General features: G+C 45.9%; 1 protein-coding gene across 1 annotated transcript in view; it reads right to left on the bottom strand.

Moving 5' to 3' along the window:
• CFAP61 (cilia and flagella associated protein 61) overlaps positions 1 to 24,757 on the bottom strand; it is a 254,395-nt gene that overhangs the window by 60,802 nt on the left and 168,836 nt on the right. The window contains exon 22 of the mRNA XM_062203798.1: positions 13,043 to 13,335. Within this exon, the coding sequence (XP_062059782.1) occupies positions 13,043 to 13,335 (293 nt within the window). The remainder of the gene's footprint in view (positions 1 to 13,042; positions 13,336 to 24,757) is intronic.

A 24,757-nucleotide genomic window follows, 5' to 3' on the forward strand; every position in this document is an offset into this window, starting at 1 on the left:
AATCTTGAAAAAAATGAATAAACAAATCAGACAGTGACTTCACAAACATCATTTATTAAATGTACTCAGGCGAGACACACTTGTTATGTCAGGCACTATGCAAGGCCCCAACAATATCTTGATAAAAGGAAAAAAAAATCTTAGGAGCTTACAATCAAACTGGATAGATGAAAGCTAACAAAAATGGAGAGACTATCTTGAGAGCCAGGGTAACTGGTGTCTAACCTGGCTGGAGGCCAGACCACTCACAGGGGACTAGGCAGGTTTTGGTGAGGCCTTCATGTGAGGTCAAAACAACAAGTGAGTTCTGTCTCTGGGCTGGCAGTGGAACACCCATGGCTAATGCTGCCACTGGTAATAACCACACTGTGACAATAGCTCCTGGACGATTCAGATGAGGTTTCAAAGCAGACAGGCTGGGTAAGGCATTAAAGTCTGGAGCTACGACCAGCATGGGGGGAATGCCCCATATTCTGGAGGCTTTTTAAAGAGAGTAGGTTGAGGGCCCAATGCTGTGGCATAGCAGGTAAAGTTGCTGCCTGCAGTGCCAGCATCCCATATGGACACTGGTTTGAGTCCCAGCTGCTCCACTTCTGATCCAGCTCTCTGCTATGGCCTGGGGAAGCAGTATAAGATGGCCCAAGTCCTTGGGCCCCTGCATCAGTGTGAGAGAGCTGGAGGAGGCTCCTGGCTCCTGCCTTTGGATTGGTGCAGCTCTGGCCATTGCAGCCAATCGGGGAGTGAACCAACAGATGGAAGAACTCTCTCTCTCTCTGCCTCTCCTCTCTCTGTGTAACTCTTTCAAATAAATAAATAAATCTTTTAAAAATCATAAAATAAAAACAAAAAAGAAGGTGGGTTGTAGTCATTTTATACTCAACTGAAAGAACAGATACAATAAAACAGAAAAGAGTTAGTGAACTTGAAGTCACATCAATAGAAATTGCCCCGTTTGAAGAACAGGAGGAGAGAGGGGGGGATGAAAACGAATGGACAGAATCTTACAACGTCAGGGCCACTGAAAAATCTACCACATATAATTAGGACCCCAGAGGGACAGGGCTGAGAAACAGTGGCTAAGAACTTGCCAAAATTTAGTGAGAGTTGTACATCTGTACGACTCAGTGAACCCCAAGCAAGACGAATTCAAGAAAACAGATCATGCCTAGAGACATACTAAACACAGAACCCACACAGCATCAGACTGTTGAAAACCAAAGCTAAGGAGAAATCCTGAAAGACTCAGTTTAAATGACACATGACAGACAGGGGAACAAATGTTTCGAATGACGACAGATTTTTAAACCAAAACGCATGGGTGCCAGAAGATGGTCGAGAAACATCTTCAAAGTCCTGTGTTGGGGGGAACCCCCGAAACTATCAGCCCAGAATTCTACACCCAGTTAAAACACCCTTCCACAATGAAGGCAAAGTATCTTCAGAATGTGTTCTGTACAAGAAATGCTGTAGGAATAGATTGCTTAGATTTTTGTGAATGAATACAGACCAACAAATTGGAAAGTATCTGGATACACATAAAATTATTTTTTCTCATTAAAATATATATGGTTATTTAAAACAAAAAATTATAAAACTGCCTTATTGATTTTTTAATGTGAATAGATATAATACATGTGATGATGTATACCAAGACTAATAAAGGTACAAGGTTTTTAACGTTTTTCTACATTTTTATGTGGAATGGTGCAATAGTAACTGTATCACATGTGAATGACTGCTGATATATATATAGTCATATATATATATATATCCATATTCTTTATATGCTCACAAAAAAGGTCTACACACCTAGATATAAAACAAACCTCAATAAATCTTAAAGGACTGAAATAATAATGAACACATTCTCTGGTCACAGCAAAAGTGAAATAGAAATCAATAAAAATATGCTATCCACAGGGTGGACCTTGTGGCACCACAGGTTCAGCAGCTGCTTGCGTCACCCACGTCCCATATCAGAGTGCTGGTTCAAGTCCTGGTTACCCTGCTTCTGATCCAGCTCCCTGCTAATGTGCCTGGGAAACGAGCAGAAGATGACCCAAGTACTTGGACCCAAGTACATGGGAGACCTGGATGGGGTTCCTGGCTCCTGGCTTCAGCCTGAACCAGCCTCATCTATTGTAACCATTTGGGGAGTGAAACCAGAGGATGGAAGATTCCTCTCTTCTCTCTCTACACCCCCCCCCCCAACTTTGCCTTCTAAAGAAACACACAGGTGCTGGTGCTGTGGCACAGTGGGTTAACATCCTGGCCTGAAGCGCCAGCATCCCATATGGGCGCCAGTTCTAGTCTCAGCTGCTCCATTTCTGATCCAGCTCTCTGCTGTGGCCTGGGAAAGCAGTAGAAGATGGCCCAAGTGCTTAAGTCCCTGCACCCACATGGGCGACCTGGAAGAAGCTCCTGGCTCCTGGCTTTGGATCGGCACAGTTCCGGCCGTTGCAGCCAATTTGGGATGAAATAATAATGAATACATTCTCTGATCATAGCAACAGTGAAATATAAATCAATAAAAATATGCTATCCACAGGGTGGACCTTGTGCCACCACAGGTGAAGTAGGATGGAAGACCTCTCTCTGTTTCTCTCTCTGCCTCTGCTCTCTCTCTGTAACTCTGACTTTCAAATAAATAAATAAATCTTTAAAAAAGAGAAACAAATACACATTTCAAAAGATGCTATTTAGGAAAACCTCAAGTATTGGGGAATTAAAGAATACACTTCTAAATAGTTCAAGGGTCAAAAAAGAATAAGGGAGACAAGAAAGTATTTTGAACAAAATGATAAATGAAGATTCAACATACTGAAACGTGGTATACAGCTTAGATGCTTATATAAACTAGTCACCTAAGGTTCTGCCTTAAGGAATTAGAGAAAGAAAGGCAAAATACATACCAATCAAACAGAAAGAAGAATATAATTATTATGAACAGATACTGATGGGAGAGCAAAGTGATAGATAATAGAGAAAATGAACCAACTCAAAAAGCTGGTTCTTAGAAAAAAAATCAATAAAACCAACAAACTACTGTCTAGACAAACAATGACAGAGTGCGAGAGAGAAAAGTAACTGACACAATTCACGAACATCAGAAAGAAATGAGGGGTCATTACTACAGACCCTGGATGTTAAATAGATAATAAAGTAATATATGAAAAACCTTGATGCTGACAAATTTTACCAATTTAAATAAAATGAATAAATCTCTTGAAAAATACCACTTACCAAAATTGACAAGAAAAGCATAAAAATCTGAAAAGCCTTCTATCTAGTAAAGAAATTGAATGTTATCATCAACTTTATTACAACACAAACTTCACGCCCAGATTGTTTCATTGGTAAATTCTATCAAATACTCAAGGAGGAAGTAATGCAACTCCTTAACAAGCTTTTTAGAAAATAAGGGGAGAGCGGCAAGATGGCGGAATAGGAAGGGAGCACATTGATAGTTCAGCAAGACACACAGGTTAATAAAAGTGGAGATACTGCAGGGTCATGGAAGAGTAGGGGAAGAAACAGCAGCAGAAACTCTTCTGGAACTAGTGATTCACAGTGGACCTGCGTGGAGAGCGTGGAAGCCCGAGTTCGGGACACCAGCGGCAGACTCAACGCACCAGCGCTGGAACGCGAGGTGAGCCGAACCTCAATAGCCCGAGACACCAGCGGGCAAGCGGAAAGAGGAGACTAGAGGGAACGAGGCTTGAAACTCCGTGGGGAAAAGTTCACCAGGCTAACTAGAAGAGAGAGAGGAAAAAAATAAAAAAAAGCGACCGATACGGACACAAGTTTCTCTCTCTCCGCTCACCTCTCAAAGGCGAGCAAGACAGAGCAGGCGCCATTTTGGACATACGTCATAAGCAGGGCGACCTCAGGTCTGCACCGGCCCTGAGCCTAGCAGAAAAACCTGACTCTGGGGGGAGGGGTGAAATAACAGGAGATTAGCATCTAACTTGGCAATCCAGTGGGAGACTGCAGGAGAATTGGAGCCCACACTGAGGGCAGCACAGATTCCCTGTGTGGTCCTTGGGAAAGAGCTTCCGATCTCTGGCTCCTGTGGGTATATCATTCACCTGCTAACTACCTCCAATTACGTTCAGCTGTGCGGAATTACTTCCCTTTTGAATCAAAAAAAAAAAAAAAAAAAAAAAGAGAGAGATTTACCACGCCTAACCTGGGAGTGTCATCTTTGACACACCCTCAGCCCTGAGGAACCAAACACAGCTCTCAGTCCACACTTATCTCAAGCCTGTAAGGCTCCACCGAAAGCAGACAGTCCACTTAATATAGAGCCTTAGTGTAACAAGAAAAAACACCACAGTGAAGAAACCAAATATCTCCAACATGCCATACAACAAACACAAAAACCGAGGTAACAAGAACAAGGAAGACACTATGACGCCCCCAAATGAAAAAGACACCCCAATTCAAGATTATGAAGATGATGAGATAGAAGAAATCCAAGAAGCAGACCTCAAAAAATTGATAAGAACATTAAGAAGTTCTCAAAAACAAATTCTTGAACTACAGAAATCCTTCATGGACAAGACAGAAAATCTCTCTCGTGAAAATGAGATATTAAGGAGGAATCAAAATGAAATGAAACAACTAGTAGAACATGAAACTGTGATAGTCACAAAAAACCACAATGAAATGAAGAACTCAATAGATCAAATGACAAACATATTAGAGAGCCTTAAAAACAGAATGGGCAAAGCAGAAGAGAGAATATCAGACTTAGAAGACAGAGAACAGGAAAGGAAACAGGCAAACCAAAGAAAAGAAGAAGAAATTAGAAATCTAAAAAATATTGTCGGGAATCTACAGGATACTATTAAAAAACCCAACATTCGGGTTCTAGGAGTTCCTGAAGGCATGGAGAGGGAGAAAGGATTAGAAGGCATTTTCAGTGAGATACTAGCAGAAAATTTCCCAGGTTTGGAGAAGGACAGAGGCATCTTAGTACAGGAAGCTTATAGAACCCCTAATAAACATGACCAAAAGAGATCCTCACCACGACACATTGTAATCAAACTCACCACAGTGAAACATAAAGAAAAGATTCTAAAAGGTGCAAGAGAGAAACGTCAGATTACTCTCAGAGGATCTCCAATTAGACTCACAGCAGACTTCTCATCAGAAACCCTACAAGCTAGAAGGGAATGGCGAGATATAGCCCAGGTACTAAGAGAGAAAAACTGCCAGCCCAGAATATTATATCCTGCAAAGCTCTCATTTGTGAATGAAGGTGAAATTAAGACTTTTCATAGCAAACAGAAACTGAAAGAATTTGTTGCCACTCATCCTGCCCTGCAAAAGATGCTTAAAGAAGTGTTACACACAGAAACACAGAAACATGATCACCAATATGAAAGAAGGTAAAGGAAGGAAACCTCACAGCAAAAGATCACAGGAAGCTCAATTTCTCTTTGACATAGAATTAAACTCTGATGCTCTGTTAAAGCAATGTGTTAAAGTAATCTAAAAACAAAAAGCAATTCAAATCAATTGGCAGTCTACAAAAAGAGTTAAAGATTTTAAAAGCTATTATTAAAATTGCTATATTGGTCTATTATGCTATGTTATATGTGTGTACATATTGTATGTCCACATAGGAAATTTTATTAAGAGTTTTATTTTAAATGGCTTATAGATAAGATTGTCCATAAATTTAAGCTGCTAAAATCAATCAAAGATACATTTTAATTTGTGTGACCTGAATCTGTGTATCATATGGTTTAAACTTGTTGGTAGAAAGAAACTAAAAACATTTTATATGGTTGTGCTTCAGTTTACTGGTTAAACAAACTACACCATGTTAGATATTTAAGAGGTGTTTTCAAATACATGATTCTTAAAATTTATAGAAGGCATTGGACCTTCTGGTAAATGTTTTCTTAAGTTGTTATCTAATGGTTGAAACTGTTTGCTAAGTATTCATGTAATATTGCTATTGTCAGCAAGCGATCTAGGACTTGCTCCCTCATTTCTCTATTCTAAGCCCAACTTGTTCTTTCATTTCTCTATTCTCTTCAAGGTAGGAAACTAATTCTATTATGAAGGAATCTGTAGGACGCACAATTTAATCTTTAGACCTTAGAAAAGAGATGGCTAACATTTTTCTGGAATAGCATAGCCAAAATAAGAACTTAAATAATAATCTCATAGCTAGATTCACTTCGCCATCAGTGAAGTATACAGTAAGTAGAAAAAAACCTCCCTTTCAGACCAAAGGGAAAGAAAGTTTTAAAGTGAGAATATAATTTTCCTCATGGGCATTGTCTACCTTAGAAAAACTACTACAGAACAAGCCTGTGACTATAGACTTGTAGTTCAGGCCACCGAAGATTAGAGATGGGACTTGGGCACTTCCTTGACTTGCATCCTCTGGTCTGCTTGAACACAAACCAGGAGGAAAAGAAAGCTAGGCATCAGAAGCAATGGGTGGCAGGCCCATTAATGGCTGATCTGTACAGTGATCTGCCCTCAAGGAGACCCAACAGGCCAGTCCACTGCAGTGGCTTTCAAAGTGGTAAGCCTGGGCTTCAGCAGAAGTCAGCTTGTGAAGAGCCCTGGCAGCTCTGCCAAGAGTTGGATCACTGGAAATGGACCTGCCCTGGAGTCGAAGGATGCCCAGGTCAGAGCCACAGATCTTATTGGCTCTAAGCTGAAAAGCCCTTCACTCAGCCCAACTTCCAAAGTGACCACTGCAGCTGAGGGGATGGTCAAGTAGGGTCAGCAACATTGCAGGCAGAACTGTAAATTTCTTGTTAGAGATGCCCCCTGCCTTTACCTGCCAGCTCTCCTCCCAGGCCAGCCAAGTAATGAAAGTCAACAGAGTGCCTTCCCCTAGGAGGTTCACACCTCCCTTAGGATATACCCCATGTGAAGAGATAGATAGGTCTGGGCCTCTTAACTTACAAGGCCTAAAGCCCAACAGATTATTATCAAGCCCCTTCTATCAGGTTCTATTTGCCTCTCAATCAGAAAACTTAATTGTAGCTTAGACAGCACCTTTCTTAGCTCCTCTAATAATGACTCTGTCCTTTCTTCTAGACCCTGTCTAGCACACTTGGGCCTCATTCCTTTGTAATCATAACCTCTACTCTACCACCAATGGCTCTACTCCCAACCTGTGTGTACTGATGGTCCTCTTCCCCACTTAATGCTGTATAATTGTTCAAACCTGGTAAATGCCACTCTTAGGATCATTGGTTACTATCCTCACTCTATCTTTTATGACCTTGTCTAAATATGATCAGAGTCGGCAAACTTGGAAGGCTTCCATAGCCTTGGCAACTCATGACGACAGCCTAGGGTGGTTACTGGCGCCATAAACTAGAGTGTCAATTTGTTGGGTCAACAACAGGAGCCACTGTGTACTTGCTCCTCATGTGGGATCTCTGTCTTTAATGTGCTGTACATTTTGATTTAATGCTATAACTAGTACTCAAACAGTATGTTTCACTTTGTGTTTCTATATGGGTGCAAACTGTTGAAATCTTTATACTAAATTGATCTTCTGTATATAAAGAGAATTGAAAATGAATCTTGATGTGAATGGAAGGGGAGAGGGAGCAGGAGAGGGGAGGGTTGTGGGTGGGAGGGAAGTTATGGGAGGGGGAAGCCATTGTAATCCATAAGCTGTACACTGGAAATTTATATTCATTAAATAAAAGTTAAAAAAAAAAGAAAATAAATTAGGAACATTGCCTAAATTATTTTATAAGGCCAACAAAGTCTGAAACCAAAACCTTACGAGTCTATAATACACAGAAAATTACAGGTGAATATTCTTCATGAATATAGTTGCAAATGCAGTTGAAAAAATTAAAACATATTCTGGATAAAATTCAATATACAGAAGGATAATACATCATGATGAACTAGGGTTTGTTCCAAAAATGTAAAACTGCCTAAGATTTTGAAAAATCAATCCATGTAATTCACTGTATTAATAGAAGGAAGGAGAAAAGGATATGACTTTAAGGGGATTGGAAAACTCACTTGACAAAGTTCAACAGCCTACAAACAAACTGGGAATGAAAGGTTCCTGCCTCAATCTGATTAAAGATTCCAAAGAAAAGCCCACAGCCAAGCACCTATTTAATGGCCAAAGCCTGAAATATCTCTCCTGAAATCTGGAACATGGCAAGAATGCCTATTTTCCCCACTTCCATTTAACACTGCATGACTGGAGGTCCTGACAATGAAATAAAGCAAGTAACTGAAATAAAAGGTCTCAATATCAGAAGCAAAAAGACCCTCTATTTGCATGATGTGTCTATGTTTCAAGAACCACTACCAGAACCAAAAGTTAAAAATCCATTTATAATAATAGCTCAGACACTTTATACCTATGGCCAATAAGCACATGACAATATGACCACTATCATTAATTATCTGGAAAGCATAAATTAAAAACACAAGGATGCACCATGGCACACCCACAAGACTGGCTGCAATTAGGAAGACTGACAATACTAAGCGCTGCCAATAACGCAGAAATTGGAACTTTCACACACTGCTGGTGAAATGCAAAATGGCACAGCTAACTCTGGAGAGGAGTATGGCAACTTCTTAAGAAGATAATTGCTCACCTGCCCTACAACCTAGCCATTCTTTTTTTACGATTTATTTATTTAAATAAATAGTGGCAGAGTTATATACAGTGAGAGAGTGAGAGACACACAGAGAGAGGTCTTCCATCCGTTGGTTCACTCTCTAGATGGCTGCAATGGCCAGAGCTGCACCGATCCAAAGCCAGGAGACAGGTGCCTCCTCCGGGTCTCCCATGCGGGTACAGGGGCCCAAGGACTTGGGCCATCCTCCACTGCTTTCCCAGGCCATAGTAGAGAGCTGGATCGGAAGAGGGGCAGCCAGTACTAGAACCAGCGCCCATATGGGATGCCGGCGCCACAGGCAGAGGATTAATTACTGTGCCTCGGCGCCGATCCCCAACCTAGCCATTCTTTAGGCATATAGTCCAGTGAAATGAAAACATGCCTTACACAAGGTCATGTATAAAAATGTACATGGGAGGCAAAGGAATAGACAAAATGTGGTATATCCATACAATGGAATACTATTTAGTGATACAAAGGAATGAACTTTTGACATATGGGACTATGTGGAATCTCAAAGTCTGTATATTGAGTAAAAGAAGCCAAATTTAAAATAAATACTGTATAATGTAAGATTCAAATTATAACAATGGTGGTTTAGCAGGCACAGACCACTTATGACACCATTTGCAGGTACATGCACCGTGACACCAACTGTTCAGCTTCCTAGGGCTGCTACAACACACCAGCACTCACTGGGTATCTCAGGACAACAGACGTTTACTCTGTTACAGTTCTGGAGACGAGAAATCTGAAATCAAAGCATTGGCAGGGCTGTGCTCCCTCTACAAGCTTTAGTGAAGAAACCTGCCTTTCCTCTTAGTTTCTGGTAGCTCCTGGCAGCCCTTGCTGTTCCGTGACTTGCAACTACATCACTCTGACCTCTGCCTCCATCGTCACCTGGCCTCTTCATTGGTATCTGCTCTGTGTCACCAAATCTGTCGCCACACTGGAACACCAGTCATTGCTCCGCCCTGACCTAGGATGACCTTTTCTTTACTTGACTATGTCTGACTTATTTCCACATAGAAGCACATGGGGGTTAGGACTTCAGTATACCTTTCAGGAGGACATAATCCAGTGTGGGGAGACCCACAATGCAACCACTGTGGTCAAGATAATGAACGCACTCATTCCCACCAGAAGTTGCCAAATGCCCTGCCTAGCGCTGCCCGATGCAGACAGTTAGAGGGGTCCACACCAGACTTGCCCTTTCCCATTCCTCCTCTCTCACAAGTGCTGACTGTGGGCCGGACGCGCAGGACAATCGGAGAGTTCCCAGGCTGCAGTGTGTCACCGGTGGTGGCCATCCCTTGTTATGTAAGGCAGCAGAGGGGATCTGCCAGCAAACAGGCCCACGTCCGACCCCCGCTGCTGCAGGACGACGTGTTCGCGGGAAGGTGTACTTGCTCAACGCAATGGAGGGTATTTGCAAGATGTTTTTGGCCGTGGTTTTGACTCTAATCTGAACACGGGAACACAGGTCAGAGGCACCTCGAAAGCCTCTATTCAATGGAACATGTTGGGAGGTTTTCTCAGACTTCTGCCCCTTAAGCAGGGCACGTGCTCTCCTCCAGACATCCCCCAGGATAAACTTGGCAATCCTCCATGATCATTTTTTTTGGGAGTGAGGTGGAATTTGGGAAAAAAAATTTTGATTTTTTTTCTAACTTCAGTAGATACTATGATGTACATCTGTAGATGATTCACTTTTAAAAGGTGGGGAGGGGGAGGGGAGTGGTGCTGTAGTGTAGCAGGTAAAACGGCAGCCTGCAGTGTTGGCATCCCAAATGGGTGCCGGTTCAAGACCTGGCTACTCCACTTCCAATCTAGCTCCCTGCTAATGTGCCTGGGAAAGCAGTAGAAGATGACCCAAGTTCTTGGGCACCTGTACCCACAAGGGAGACCCAGAAGAAACTCCAGGCTCCTGGCTTTGGATTGGCCCAGCTCCAGCCATTGTGGCCATTTGGGGAGTGAAACAGCAGATGAAAGACCTCTCTTTCTGTCTGTTAACTCTGCCTCTCAAATAAATAATATTTTTTTTAAAAAAGATGGAATCGAAGTTGTCGGCCTTTTTCTCTGCTATAGCCCTAACACCTAGGACAGAGCCTGGGACTTAGCAGATGTTCAATAGATTTTACGGAATGAATGAACCAAAGAGCAGGATACGAAAATTCCCATGGATCTCAAGATTCAGTGAAAGATTCCAGAGAACTTTCTTTTGCGGTTATTGTTTGTTTCGTGCCCCCTCTCTAGACTTGAGTTTGAACGGGTGGTAGTGAGTCACCATCCACAACTTTTCTTAGAATTTTGCTCGGAATTGCTCCCCCTGCAAGTGGTCTGTCCATTGGGTGTTAACTGGCATTTTTTTTAAAAAAAGATTTTATTTATTTGTTTGAGAGGCAGAGTTATAGACAGAGAGAGGGAGGCAGAGAGAGAGAGAGAGAGGTCTTCCATCCACTGGTTCATTCCACAGATGGCTGTAATGGCCAGAGTTGGGCTGATCAAAGCCAGGAGCCAGAAGCTTTTTCCAGGTCTCCCACAAGGGTGCAGGGGCCCAAGCACTTGGGCCATCTTCTACTGCTTTTCCAGGCCATAGCAGAGAGCTGGATTGGAAGAGGAGCAGCTGGGACTAGAACCGGAGCCCATATGGGATGCCGGCACTGCAGGTGGAGGCTGAGCCTGCTATGCCACAGCGCTGGCTCCTAATTGGCATTCTTTATTACGGTTACTCACCCAAGCCCTTGACCTACCCAGCTCAGCTACTCACACAGATCTCAGCCTTTCCTTTGTGTGGGTGCATAGACAGGCCCCTTCACTCTCTCCCTGAGGGCTTCTACTCATCTGAGTTAAAAACTCAGAGGAAACACCCAAAAGAAAAATCTCTCTTGCTCTTAATTATCTATCTACCTACCTATCATCTTGTCTATCTACGTGTGTGTTCAAAGTCTCTATGCTCTTTTCGGAATCTTCGAGCTCATCGGCAGCTCAGACCTTGGTGCCCTGTTGCTTGGCCTGGGATCCCAGCACCATCTCTGACTGGAAGCCACAGTGTCCTCAGCCATGACATGGGGACACTTCCCTTTGTGGAGCTGTGCTGATGAGGCGACAGAAGGTACTGCAAGCACGCAGTGCCTTCGGGAACATGGCTCTTGGCAAATGGGAGTGCTCCTCAAGTCTTGGCCATAGTGCCTTGGCTCTAGCAAATAGAATTCAGTGGAAGTGGGGCAGGTGCTGTGGCACAGCGGGTAAAGCCACTGCCTGCAGTGCCAGCATCCCGTATGGGCACCAGTTCCAGTCTCAGCTGCTCCACTTCTGATCCAGCTCTCTGCTATGGCCTGGGAAAGCAGAGATGATCCAGGTCCTTGGGCCCCTGCACCCATGTGGGAGACCTAGAAGAGGCTCCTGGCTCCTGGCTTTGGATCAGCACAGCTCTGGCTATTGTAGCCATTTGGGGAGTGAACCAGCTGATGAAAGATCTCTCTCTCTCTCTCTGCCTCTCCTTCTCTCTGTGTAACTCTTTCAAATAAATAAATCAATCTTTTTTTAAAAAAAGAATTCAGTGGAAGTAATGTTGCTTAACTTTTGAGGCTAGGTCATAAAAGGTGACATGGTCTCTCTCTCTCTCTCCCCCTTTGCTCTTATAAGCAAACCACCATGCTGTGAGGAAGCCCAGCCCCAGAAAGGGACCATTTCTAAGTGCTCTGGCTGCAGTCTCAACTGAAGCCGCCCTCTGCATCAATAGCCAGGGTGAGTGAAGATGCCTTCTAGGGAGCCAGCACTGTGGCATAACAGGTAAAGCCACCACCTGCAACGCTGGCATCCTGTATGGGCACTGGTTCAAGTGCCAGCTGCCCCACTTCTGATCCAGTTCCCTGCCAATGCACCTTGAAAAGCAGCGGCAGATGGCCCAAGCGCTTGGGCCCCTGCACCCATGTGGGAGACCCAGAAGAAGCTCCTGGCTCCTGGCGTCGGCCCAGCCCAGCCTCCAGTCATTGCATCCATCTGGGGAGTGAACTAACGGATGGAAGATCTCCCTTCTGTTTCTGTCTCTCTCTTTAACTCTGCCTTTCAAATAAATAAAATATATATATTTTTTAAAAATATGACTTCCAGATGACCCCAGCCCCATTAGCTCCGACTTCCATGGCAAGCCAGACCCTGAGTGAGAACTTCGCAGCTGAGCAGGGTCAAAGCCCCAGACAAGCAGAAATCTAGCAACAATAAATGACAGCTGTTGCTTTAGTCCATGGAGTGCGGAGTGGCTTGTTACTCAGCAAGAGACAACCCTTAACAGAAAACAAAACCCAGGTTTAGGAATCTGCTGCCTGCAACCTTCCGCACGCCCCAGTCCCAGGGAGGGGATCACTGGTCCTGGCCGGTGAGTGAAGCTCGCGACTTACAGAGCATGGAAGTCTGAAAGGCTTGGTCTGCGTGGTGAAGGAGGCGCTGCAGATGGGGTCCGGGTAACGGCCCTCGTTCCACTGCGCCAGGATGGCGTCCTGGTGCACGGTCACGCCGGCTGCCCTGAGCGCCCCGTCCACTGCGCTTTCCACCGAGTAGTTGTTGAGGCAGGTGATGGTGGAGGCGGTGGGGGGCTGCACGAGGTGGATGCAGGAGCCCTTCACGCCCAGGTGTAGCAGTGTTTCCACGGTGGTGTAGGTGTCAATTGTGTTTCCATAGACAATGACGTTCCCTAGGAAAGGAGGGGATCCGCTGAGACACGCAGCCCAGAAATCCAAAAAACCTTATTAGTCAAATGCTAATAATGCCGGGTTGCTCCCTCTGACCCTCTCATCTTTCAGCTGCAGGAAGCCAGCGGTGTTACCTAGCAACGGTGACCAAGATAATTTAGCAAAGAATTGGCACAAAACATCCCACAAAGTAGTCAAGTACTTTTAGCGCAGAAGTAGGACATTCATTCATGTTCCTATAATTTGAAAGTTGAAATTATGCCGAATGAAATGGTCTAGGATAAAACCTTTTATCTTGTTTTTGTTCCCTCTCTGCTGTACTTATTAAGGAAACAAAATTACTGAAGTTTGCAAAAACACAAGTTCTAAGAGATGAAAGAGAAGACAACAGTAAAAAAAAATATTCGTGCACAGGATGCTGTGTTCTTATTTTAGTATTTAAATTCTTAACTGGGTGGATTTCGAGGAAGTCTTTATTTATGGAGAGTTAAGGACTAGAACGTTCTGCTTTTTGGTATATACTTTTATAAATATTCAAATTCCGAGTCTTAGAATTTAATGTGTCAGGCCGGCGCCAGTGGCTCACTTGGTTAATCCTCCGCCAGCGGCGCCAGGATCCCATATGGGCGCCGGGTTCTAGTCCCGGTTGCTCTTCTTCTAGTCCAGCTCTCTGTTGTGGCCAGGGAGGGCAGTGGAGGATGGACCAAGTGCTTGGGCCCCTGCACCCGCGTGGGAGACCAGGAGGAAGCACCTGGCTCCTGGCTTCAGATCGGCATAGCTCCAGCCGTAGTGGCCATTTCTCTCTCTCTCTCTCTCTCTCTCTCTCTCTCTCTCACTGTCTAACTCTATCTGTCAAGTAATAATAAAAAAAAGAGTTTAATGTGTCAAGTCCCTGCCAGGGAGACTGAAAACCATTGCTTTGGTCAACAAACACAACATCATCAGATGATCTTGAACGGTCCCCCTGGAGTAAGAGCATTTTAATGCTGACAATCTATACTATTTACTTAAATTTCTCACAAATACTGAAGTAGCCATATACACTGTTCCACCATCTCATCAGTTGTCAGACCAATGACAATACTAAATGGGCAAGAGACAGTACATGACAATTTTGACAATGAATTCGCATTTGTATCTACACAAAGAAAGAATCTGCTATAGACTCACTTTTCAGGGACAAATAACAATCTGACCACAAAACTCATACTTCACTGTATCTCTCTTGCTGTTTTTCACTGCTTTATGAAGTGGTATGAAAAAAGGCACATTGAATGGCAAATGTATTAATTCAGTTTGACTGGGTAAATGATCCAAGACTTGATTTCAACCCCAAATCGAAAGGAAGTGTGATGGCTTGTCTTATCTGCTCAGGAAAGATGAGCCAGGAAAAAACCTTCGGATGGCTTCTCTGGGGGTGGCGACATCATCTAGAATGTTCTCTCATGCTCCCTGTATTGGGAGGTGCTTGGGTCATAGGGGCTGAGCTCTCAGGGTGGAATTGATACTTTTTGGTGGGAATGGGCTGGCTATCTTGGGAGTTCAGTCCCCTTTTTTTCTTGTCTGCATGCCCCCACTTGCCCTGCTACGTTCTGCTATGAGTTGAAAAACCAGGAGACCCTCACCAGGTAGAATCTCATCATAATACAACAGCTGCCCGATCTTGGACTTCCCAGCCTGCAGAACCAGGAGCTAACATATCCTCTGTTTTTTTTGTTTGTTTTGTTTTGTTTTGTTTTTTGGTTTTTTTTAATCTTACTTATTTTTCTTTATCTGAAAGGCAAAGAGACAGAGAGCAAGCTATTATCTGCTGGTTCACTCTCCAAATACCTACAACATTCAGGACTGGGCCAGGCCAAGGCTGGGAACTGGAAACTCCGTCCAGGTCTCACACGTAGATAGCAGGGGCCCGACTACTTGAGCCATCACCTGCTGCGTCCCAGGGTGCACATCAACATGAAGATGGACTTGAGAGCAGAGCTGAGACTTCAGGCACTCCAATATGGGATGCAGGCTTAGCCACTGTGCCAAATGCCTGCCCCGGCCTCTAGTCTTCAGAGCAGCGGAAAGCAGACAAAGACACCTGCCAGACACTCACCATGGCCTGCGCAGCCAGGCTTCTGTGTGGCTGTAAGCTCCATGTTCATCTCCTCACCTCACAGTCTCTGAAGCCTGCACAGTGCCTAGCCGGCAGTGCACCTACCATGGGTGAATGACACGTGGATGAAATGTATTGGGATTTATCAGATGGCTGAGCCCCAACCTTTCCCCTTGCTAACTGGACCACACTTTGGTAAGTATGACCTCACTGGGGGCCAGATTTTCTTACTACGTATTTCTCCTGGGTATTCGCTATTGAGCTGGTATTCTGACCACCAAATGGCTTGTATGCTTGAGATTTGTCAGAGAGAAACCTATCCCCCTGCAGCGTTATTGGGTTTCCAGCATAGCTCACAAAATTCTACATCCCCCCAAGTGTACGCAAAGCTGTGTGTGCCTACAACAAAGTATAGGCATAAAATAACATCCTGCCCTATTGGTGGTTTTTAGACTCAGGGGAAGAAAAAATTATCCTTCACATCTTTCATGTGCTATTTAGGGGGAATGCAGATGCTGAGGCTAGACAAGAACAGGCACGGAGGAGAGTTCAGGAGTTTGAGAGGTTTTCGGCACTGGTTTCCTTGTAGATGTGAGTTTGACTCCCGGGCATGAGGCTTTCTTGTATCCTACATGGAGGTTAGCAGTTGCATAATTATGTCATATTAGGCAGGCTGACTTTTGGCTGAATCAAGGAGAGAAGGAAAGAGAGGGAAAGAAGGGGGGGGGGGCGACATGGGTAGACAACAGTGAGATTCTCAGAGAAACAGGCTTTCCTCAACGCTGGGGTTAAGAGTTAGAAGGAAGAAAAAATTTAAAAGCAGGTGAAAGGAGGTGGCAACTCAAACCCAAGTACGACAGAACTGAGAGGGAATGAGGCTGGAGAGGCAGGGACCCCGTGCTGGCTGTGCCTTAGGAGACACTGGGGCTGCCGACCGCTTGCTGCTGTGTGTGTGTAGTGGGCGGATGGGTTCTGCCGCTGCCCAACACCCTGATGGTTGGGCAGAGGGGATACAGCTGCTCCAGGCTGAGGGGCCCATGACATGTTCTCCTACAGCATGCTTGCATTTTTTTTAATTACTATTTTATGATTTCTTTACTTGAAAGGCAATGAGAGAGAGAGAGAGAGAGAGAGAGAATCCTCCATTTGCTTGTTCACTGCCCAAACGGCCACAATAGCCAGGGCTGGGTCAGGCTGAAGCCAAGAACCAGGAACTCCAGCCAAGTCTCCCACATGGGTGGCAGGAGCCCAAGTATTGGAGCCATCTTCTACCTAGGCCATTGGCAGAGAGTTCGATCAGAGGTGAAGCAGCCAAGACCTGTAACCAGTGCTTGGATACAGAACGTGGGCTGGGACTTGACCCTCTGTCACAATGCTGGCCCCTATAACATACTTTTAATAAGCCAGAAAAATTCAGTTAATTAAAGGTGAACTTATTTATATTTTTGAAAGATTTATTTAATTTATTTGAAAGGCAGAGAGACAAGGGAGAATTGGAGAGAGAAACTGATCTTCTATCTGCTGGTTCACTCTTCAAATGGCTGAAAGGGCCAGAGTTGGGCCAGGTGGAAGTTAGGAGCCTGGAACTCCATCTGGGTCTCCCACGTGAGTGGCAGGGGTCCAAGACTTGGGCCAACTTCTGCTGCTTTCCCAGGCACAGGAGCAGGGAGCTGGATCGGAAGCGGAGCAGCCATGACTCCAACCAGTGCTCTGATACGGGATGCAGGCTGTGGATTAACCTGCTGCGCCACAATGCTGGCCCCAAAGATGAATTAATTAGCGTATATAGAGGGTCTTCAAAAAGCTCACTGAGAATGCTTATCATGAAAAGACTGTGTGTGGGTTTTTTCCATTCCATTTTCCACAAACATTTTGAAGCGTCCTTGTAAGTCCCCCACTTGGGTGCAAGTACCTAGAAGAGGGTAGCATAATATTGCAAGGGCCTCTCACACCATTAGGATATCAACACCTTGTTTTGAAGTTTCTGTGCATGTGTATGGGAGGAATGGAGCAGAAAACAGAATTTCCCCGGATATCAGTTGTATGCTAACAGATCTGGTCACTGTCAGAGGTAAACGGCAGCTGCTCTACTTTAATAGCAAACGCTAAGTGCTGATTACAACACTCGCGGTGGGGGGTTTCAACAGAGGAGAATGGAACATGACCATAACATTTTTCATGGAGGCCAATCTGGGGTGCTGTTCCGAGGGGATGAATTACGCATTAACTAAGAGCACAGATCTGGGATGAGAAGCAGGGTCCAAGTGAGGCGGAGGTTGGAAGGCAACCGTGGAAGCTCCCAACATGCGAGCTGGCGAGCAGGAGCACGAAGCCGTCCTCTCACTGCTAACCTGCAGCAGCCTTTGAAATAGAATGCCAGGGCGGGTTCCAGGCTGAGGGAGGGGTTTCTGGCCAGCTGGGGCGGAGGAAGGAGGAAAATCAACACCGGGTGAGCTGTCAGTTTCCCACCGCAGACTGTAAAGCACCTGCCATGAAAATGGAAAGATGACCTCTTCTGGGGCCAGTGCTGTGGCGCAGTGGGTTAACACCCTGGTCTGAGGCGCCGGCATCCCATATGGGCGCTGGTTCTAGTCCTGGCTGCTCCACTTCCGGTCCAGCTCTGCTGTGGCCTGGGAAGGCAGTGGAAGATGGCCCAAGTCCTTGGGCCCCTGCACCCACGTGGGAGACCTGTAGGAGGCTCCTGGCTTCGGATCAGCGCAGCTCTGGCCATTGCAGCCAATTGGGGAGCAAACCATTGGATGGAGGGCCTCTGTCTGTCTGTCTCTCTCTCTCTGACTATCTTCTCTCTCTGGGACTCTTTCAAATAAATAAATAAATCTTTAAAAAATAAAAAAAGATGATCTCTTCTGCTTTTTGATACACAGTGTAAATGAGGTGCCAGCATTGTGGCATAGTGGGTTAAGCCACCACCTGCAACTCTGGCATCACGTATGGGTGCTGGTTTGAGTCCCGGCTGCTCCACTTCTGATCCAGCTCCCTGCTAATGTGCCCAAGAAAGCAGCAGAAGATTGCTCAGGTACTTGGACCACCCATGTGGGAGACCAGGATGGAGTTCCAGGCTCCTGGCTTCAGCCTGGTCCAGCCTTTTGAATAAAAAAAAAAAAAAAAAAGAGAGAGAGAGAGGGAGAGACAGATGGACAGACAGAGGTTATGTATGACTTCATTCATCCATGAGACAAACTGAACTATTTTCTCCAGAAAACTGAGCACAGAGAGGTTAAGTAATGAGCTTTAGGTCACAGAGCAGCCAGGTCAGCGGGACCGGGACTCTGCAAACCTGGTTTCAGAACCAGTGTTCCCACCACTGTACTGTACTTGCAAGCCACAGTACGTAAAAAAAAAAAAAAAAATGGCATTTGAACAGATGAACATGTTCGGTAAATAACAAGATAACGAAGGAATTTTTAAACATATACCCTATAGCATTACTAAATTAAGAAATTAACACTCAGCATATTCCTAAAAAATGATATATTTATTTATTTGAAATGCAGAGTGACAGGGGGACAGGGAGACAGAGAGAGCGGTCTTCCATCCGCTGGTTCACTCCCCGATTGGCTGCAACAGCTGGAGCTATGCCAATCTGAAGCCAGGAGCCAGGAGCTTCTTCTGGGTCTCCCACATAGGTGCAGGGTCCCAAGCACTGTGGTCGTCCTTCATTGCTTTCCCAGGCCATAGCAGAGAGCTGGATCAGAAGCGGAGCAGCCAGGACTTGAACTGGTGCCCATGTGGGATGCCGGTACCGCAGGTGGAGGCATAAACCACTATGCCACAGCGCTGGCCCCCATATGGCATATTTTTAAGAAGAATGAATTTTCCATTTTTGAGAAGCAAAGCCTAGGATTTCCATGCCCTCTGCCTGGCCTGCCCCATGAAGAGGGAAGCACGTAGCAGACACAACACGACAAAGGCGTTCTTGGGTGATTCATGCGGTAGAATTTTAATGTGAGACTTTCCTGACAAATACGCTTTTAATAAGGCAGTAAATTGTATTCAGTTAAAGATGAAAATAATTGATCCATTTCAAGCCATTAAGGCAGCCTGAAGATCTTTTCTAACTTTACTTTCATCCCTCGTTTCCTTTGCATGGGAAGTATGGAGGTAGCAGCAGACAAATTTCAATTTGTTTCAATGCATGCCGGATCCCACCGGCAGTCCTGTGCGTGCCCCCCACCCACACCCCCAGATGAGTGCCTGGAGCACATAAATCCCCATTTCTGCCCAGAGACTGATGTCCTCTCCCTCTCTGTCGCCATGAGGGCAGGGGCTGGAGACCCCTCACAATGTAGCCCTGGTTCCACCACATGCAGGAGCTACACTGATGCTACCTGCAGCCTCCATTCATTTATTGGGCTCAGCGTGAGACACCATCCTGAGGACGGCGTGTAATACCTCATTCAATCCTCACAGCAGCCCGCATGAGAAAGAAAACGATAAGCCAGCACCCGAGACAAGACACAGAGGGGTTACGACACTTGCTCAGGGAAATGGCAGACCCAAGGCTTGCACACAGGCCCTCTCACTCCAGAACCCGAGCCTTGACGAACGTCTATGATTTGTGCATAGCCAACCTCAGCTCCCCTGTTCAGTCACTAATCTATTGCTCTCATTAAAGGCAAGAACATTTTTAAAGAATAGCATCAATTTCACTTAATGGTTTTCATGTCTCAACTGACAATCAATTTTTCCATTAGGCTGAATACAAACCATTTTTTAAAAATATTTATTTATTGGGGCCTGCACTCTGGCTCATTTTGGTTAATCCTCTGCCTGCTGTGCCGGCATCCCATATGGGCGCTGGTTCTAGTCCTGGCTGCTCCTCTTCCAGTCCAGCTCTCTGCTGTGGCCCAGGAAGGCAGTGGAGGATGGCCCAAATGCTTGGGCCCTGCACCCGCATGGGAGTCCAGGAGGAAGCACCTGGCTCCTGGCTTTGGATCGGAGCAGCTCCGGCCATAGTGGCCATTTGGGGGGTGAACCAATGGAAGGAAGACCTTTCTCTCTCTCTCTCTCTCTCTCTCTTTCTCACTGTCTATAACTCCACCTGTTAAATAAATAAATAAATTTATTTAAATCAGAGAGAGAGAGAGAGATCTTCCATCTGCTGGTTTACTCCCCAAATGACTGCAACAGCCAGGGCTGGATCAGGCCAAAACCAGGAGCCGAGAGCTTCTTCTAGGTCTCTCATGTGGGTGGCAGGGACCCAAGCACTTGGGCCATCTTTTATGGCTTTCTCAGGCCATCAGCAGGGAGCCGGATTGGAAGCAGAGCAGCTGAGACCTGAACAAGCGCTCATATGGAATGCTGGCATTGCAGGCGGCAGCTTAACCTACAATGCCACATTGTCAGTCCCTCAATGCAAACCACTTTGATGAGACTCACCATGTGAGGGCGGGGGTATGGGGGAGAAGAGTTCCATTCTGAACTATCTTCACTTACATTCACTAAAGCATTTATTGAGTACCTACTACATACTGGGTACTGTGTTGCATGTAAGTGATACTGATATAAAATGGATTATTATCAATGAAATGGCTTTTAGCTTCAGCAACCTCCAGCATGCTGAGTTATCTCTGAAACGGTGCTGCAACAACTACACTGTTTTCAAAATGAAGTCCTGGAAAGGCCAGAGTGTGTTCCACAATATTAGAAGGGGTATGGAAACTCAGCAATGAAACTCAAGCATCCCAGCCAAGGTCTCAGTTAAGAGACGGAGACCTTCAAGGCGAACCAAGTGACTGGCATGACTGGGAATTTCTCTGCGCATCTCACCCTGCTGCTGGGCACACTGCAGCCTGCCAAGGTACACAGAGGAGGCTGTACTTGGAGGCTTCCTCTCTAGCTGGGTTCTGCTCCATGCCACATTTCCTGAAGTCCCTGCAGGTGTATTTCTGTCTGCTTTTGTCGGTTCTTGGCTCTCGGGTGTGGGTGGGCTTTCTGCAGCTGGTTGGGCAACTGTCCTTGGCCCATCTCTTGTGAGATTTGGACTGTGACCAGCATCGTGGGTGCTGGGGGCTGGGGAGGGGAGGGAGAACCGGGGAGGAGTGGGGCGGAGGAAAGGACAGGAAAACAACCACAGGGATAAGGTCTGGATGGGACGAGAGGTCGGAACATGACCAAACTACAGCAAAGCCACAGAGAGCTGCCGGAAGGCCGGGGGCTAGCGGTCTTCTGCCTTCCTTCTCTTACCTGAGAAGTCACTTGACAAGTCTACCCAGAGTTAAGTTAACTTGGCTCCCAGGGCCTGGGCCTGCATCTGTGTGTTAAGGGCACCCACGTGCGAGGTGCCTTGCAGAGGCATGGAGAAAACCACCTGCACGCGACAGGAACTGAATCTCTACACACTTCTTAAACTGGCTGCAGAGTGGGTGAGTGGACAGAGCAGGCACTCAGCAGGGTTACGCACTGATGGGCGGACATTCCTAAGCCTTAGCAAAAGCGTTTCCCTCTGAGTGGGCCCCCGGACATCACCCTCTGTGACAACCAGGCAAGCTGGCAGAAGGGCATGGACGTCTCCCCTCACCTGATGAGCAAGGGGGCGAAGGAGACGGCGCCTGAAGGAGAGCACAGCGCTTGCTGCTTTGAGATTCTCAAATTTGCTGTCATGGATACTCAGCCTTAAGAGCTTCTCTTGGGGTCTGGCGCTGTGGTGTAGTGGGCTAAGTCTCCACCTGCAGTGCCGGCATCCCATAGGGACACAAGTTCGAGTCCCAGCTGCTCCACTTCTGATCCAGCTCTCTGCTATGGCCTGGGAAAGCAGTGGAAGATGGCCCGAGTGCTTGGGCCCCTGCATCTGCGTGGGAGACCCGGAAGAAGCTTCTGGCTCCTGACTTCGGATTAGCTCAGCTCTGGCTGTTGCGGCCATCTGGGGAGTGAACCAGCAGATGGAAGACCTCCCTCTCTGTTTCTTTCTCTCTCTCTCTCTCTAACTCTACCTCTTTCTACCTCTTAAATAAATAAATGCTTTAAAAAATAAAAAAGAGCTTTCCTTGCCATTTTCAAAGGCCCTTTTCTTGGTCAAAATGTTCCCTGGTGCCATCACCCAAACACCCAAAGAATCAGTGTGAAAGCACTCCATGCTAGCAGGCCTGGGCACAGTCCCAAGATAGACTTCGTATTCTTGTCATTGAACATTGGCTGTAGTACTTGAGGAAGCTGAAGCTACATTCTGAGGTCTGGACTTGACAAAATGGTAATGAGTTGTCACAAATTCTGTGGATAAACGTGGGATTGTGTAAACTGTGGCTCACCACCGATTTTTATAAGTGAGTTAGTTTCACTGGAGCCCAGCCACACCCATTCGTGTAAGGATTGTGCATGGCCGCTTTTGCAGACCACTGCGGCTTAGCTGACTGGTTGTTACAGAGACCAGAGGGCCCCTCAGTCTGAGCTATCTAGTGATGAGCCCTTGGCAGTGAAAGTTTGCTGAGCCGTGGATCACACAATTCTCTAAGTGCACGTAGGGCTTGGGGCAGTGAACAAAGAATGAACAAAACATTGAAATGGGTTTAAACACAACCAGATGCAACACTGCAAATAATACCAAGCTCTGGTGTCAATACGTGAAGACAATTTATGGCCAGCTTTAAATCTGTGTGGCTGGTGCATCCCTATAACATCCCACCTCTGCCCAAAGGTTCCAGACCCAGCAGGTTGTACGGGTGACTGCTGGGCAGCCTTTGAGTTACTTTGCATTCAAGGTAGCCTGGGAAGCATGGGATGCTTTTTGTGAGACTGGCATGCTCTGGGTTACGAGATTATGACCAGAAAACTACAGAAAGCTGGTCTCATTTATGAAGGTAGAGAAGAAGAGTCCACAAGGTCTTAGCCAAACCAATCCTGCACCAGGGGCTGGCGCTGTGGCGTAGCTGGTTACGCCACCACCTGTGACACTGGCATCCCATACGAGCCTCGGCTCAAGTCCTGGCTACTCTTCTTCCAATCCAGTTTCCTGCTAATGCGCCTGGAAAAGCAGCAGCAGATGGCCTGAGTGATTGGACCCCTGCTATCCACATGGGAGACCCAGATGGAGTTCCAGGCTCTTGGCTTCAGCCTGGACCACTCCTGGCTGTTGCAGCCATATAGGGAGTGAACCAGCAGACGGAAGATCTCTCTCTCTCTCTCTCTTCATCTCTCTCTCTCTGCAACTTTGCCTTTCAAATAAATAAATAAAAAAATTACAAAATGAAAGAATCCTGCAATGTAGTATATGCCATTTGATAGCCATTTTAAAAAGTTTTGAGGTTGTAAATTAGTAACTTTTTAGTGTAGCAAAAGTCAGCAATTGGCAAAAAGTTCATTAACACCTCAACTGTCCACCAAAAATAAGAAGAGACTGCACTCATCCCGTGGTATCCATGAGGGTTGGTCCTAGACGCCCTCCTCACATCTTCCCACATATTCACATCATCTCTAGGTTACTTATAACACCCAATACAATGTAAACACTATGCAAGTAATTGTTAATAGTGCATGATTGAAGAAATAACGATAAGAAAATAAATTCTGTGCATGTCCAGGGTGGACACATCTTTTTGAAAGTCAGATAGAGAGAGAGCAAGAGACAGGTAGGTACAAACAGCCAGAGACAGAGACATCTCCCATATGCTGGTTCACTCCCCAAATGCCTGCAATAGCTGGGGCTGGGCCAGGCTGAAGCCAGAAGCTTGGGACTCAATCTATGTCTCCCAGCTGGGTGGGAGGGACCCAAGCACTTGAGCCATCACCATTGCCTCCCAGGGTGCCCATCAGCAGAAAGCTGGAATCAGGAGCAGAAGAGCTGGAACTCTAACCCCGCACTCCTTGGTGGGCCACGGGTGTCCCATGGCTATCACAGCTGCTCTGCCAAATGCCCACCCTTTTTAAAAAATGCGTTCCACCTGTCTTCAGTTGCATCTGAGGACGAGAAACTCATGCATATGAGGAGCTGAATGCATATGTAATCTCAATGTATAATTGTATTGATGAATATCCTTAGGTATGTTTAAATAAACTGAGGTACTTGATTGCACACACTGATGCCTACTTTCTGAGCACTTCGTGGCTTTCACATCCCTGAATAAACTGGAGGTCTGGGTCGGATTGCCCACTCCAACTGCAGGTGGCTGAGCACTTCAGCCGGGCCACTGACTGCCATCCCTGCACCCTGACTTCCGGGTTTCCCCTCAAGACCCCCAGGTAGCCAGGCCTGGTCTCACCAGGAGAACAATTTCAATGAGATCCGAGCAGTAAGAGAGGGAGGTGCTTGAGAAACCCCTTTTGAGTGGCAGAGGCGTTTGTTCGTACAAATGCTTTGCTTTCTCATTTTG

This window comes from Lepus europaeus, chromosome 10 (assembly GCF_033115175.1).
Source record: "Lepus europaeus isolate LE1 chromosome 10, mLepTim1.pri, whole genome shotgun sequence".
NCBI classification, from domain to species: domain Eukaryota; kingdom Metazoa; phylum Chordata; class Mammalia; order Lagomorpha; family Leporidae; genus Lepus; species Lepus europaeus.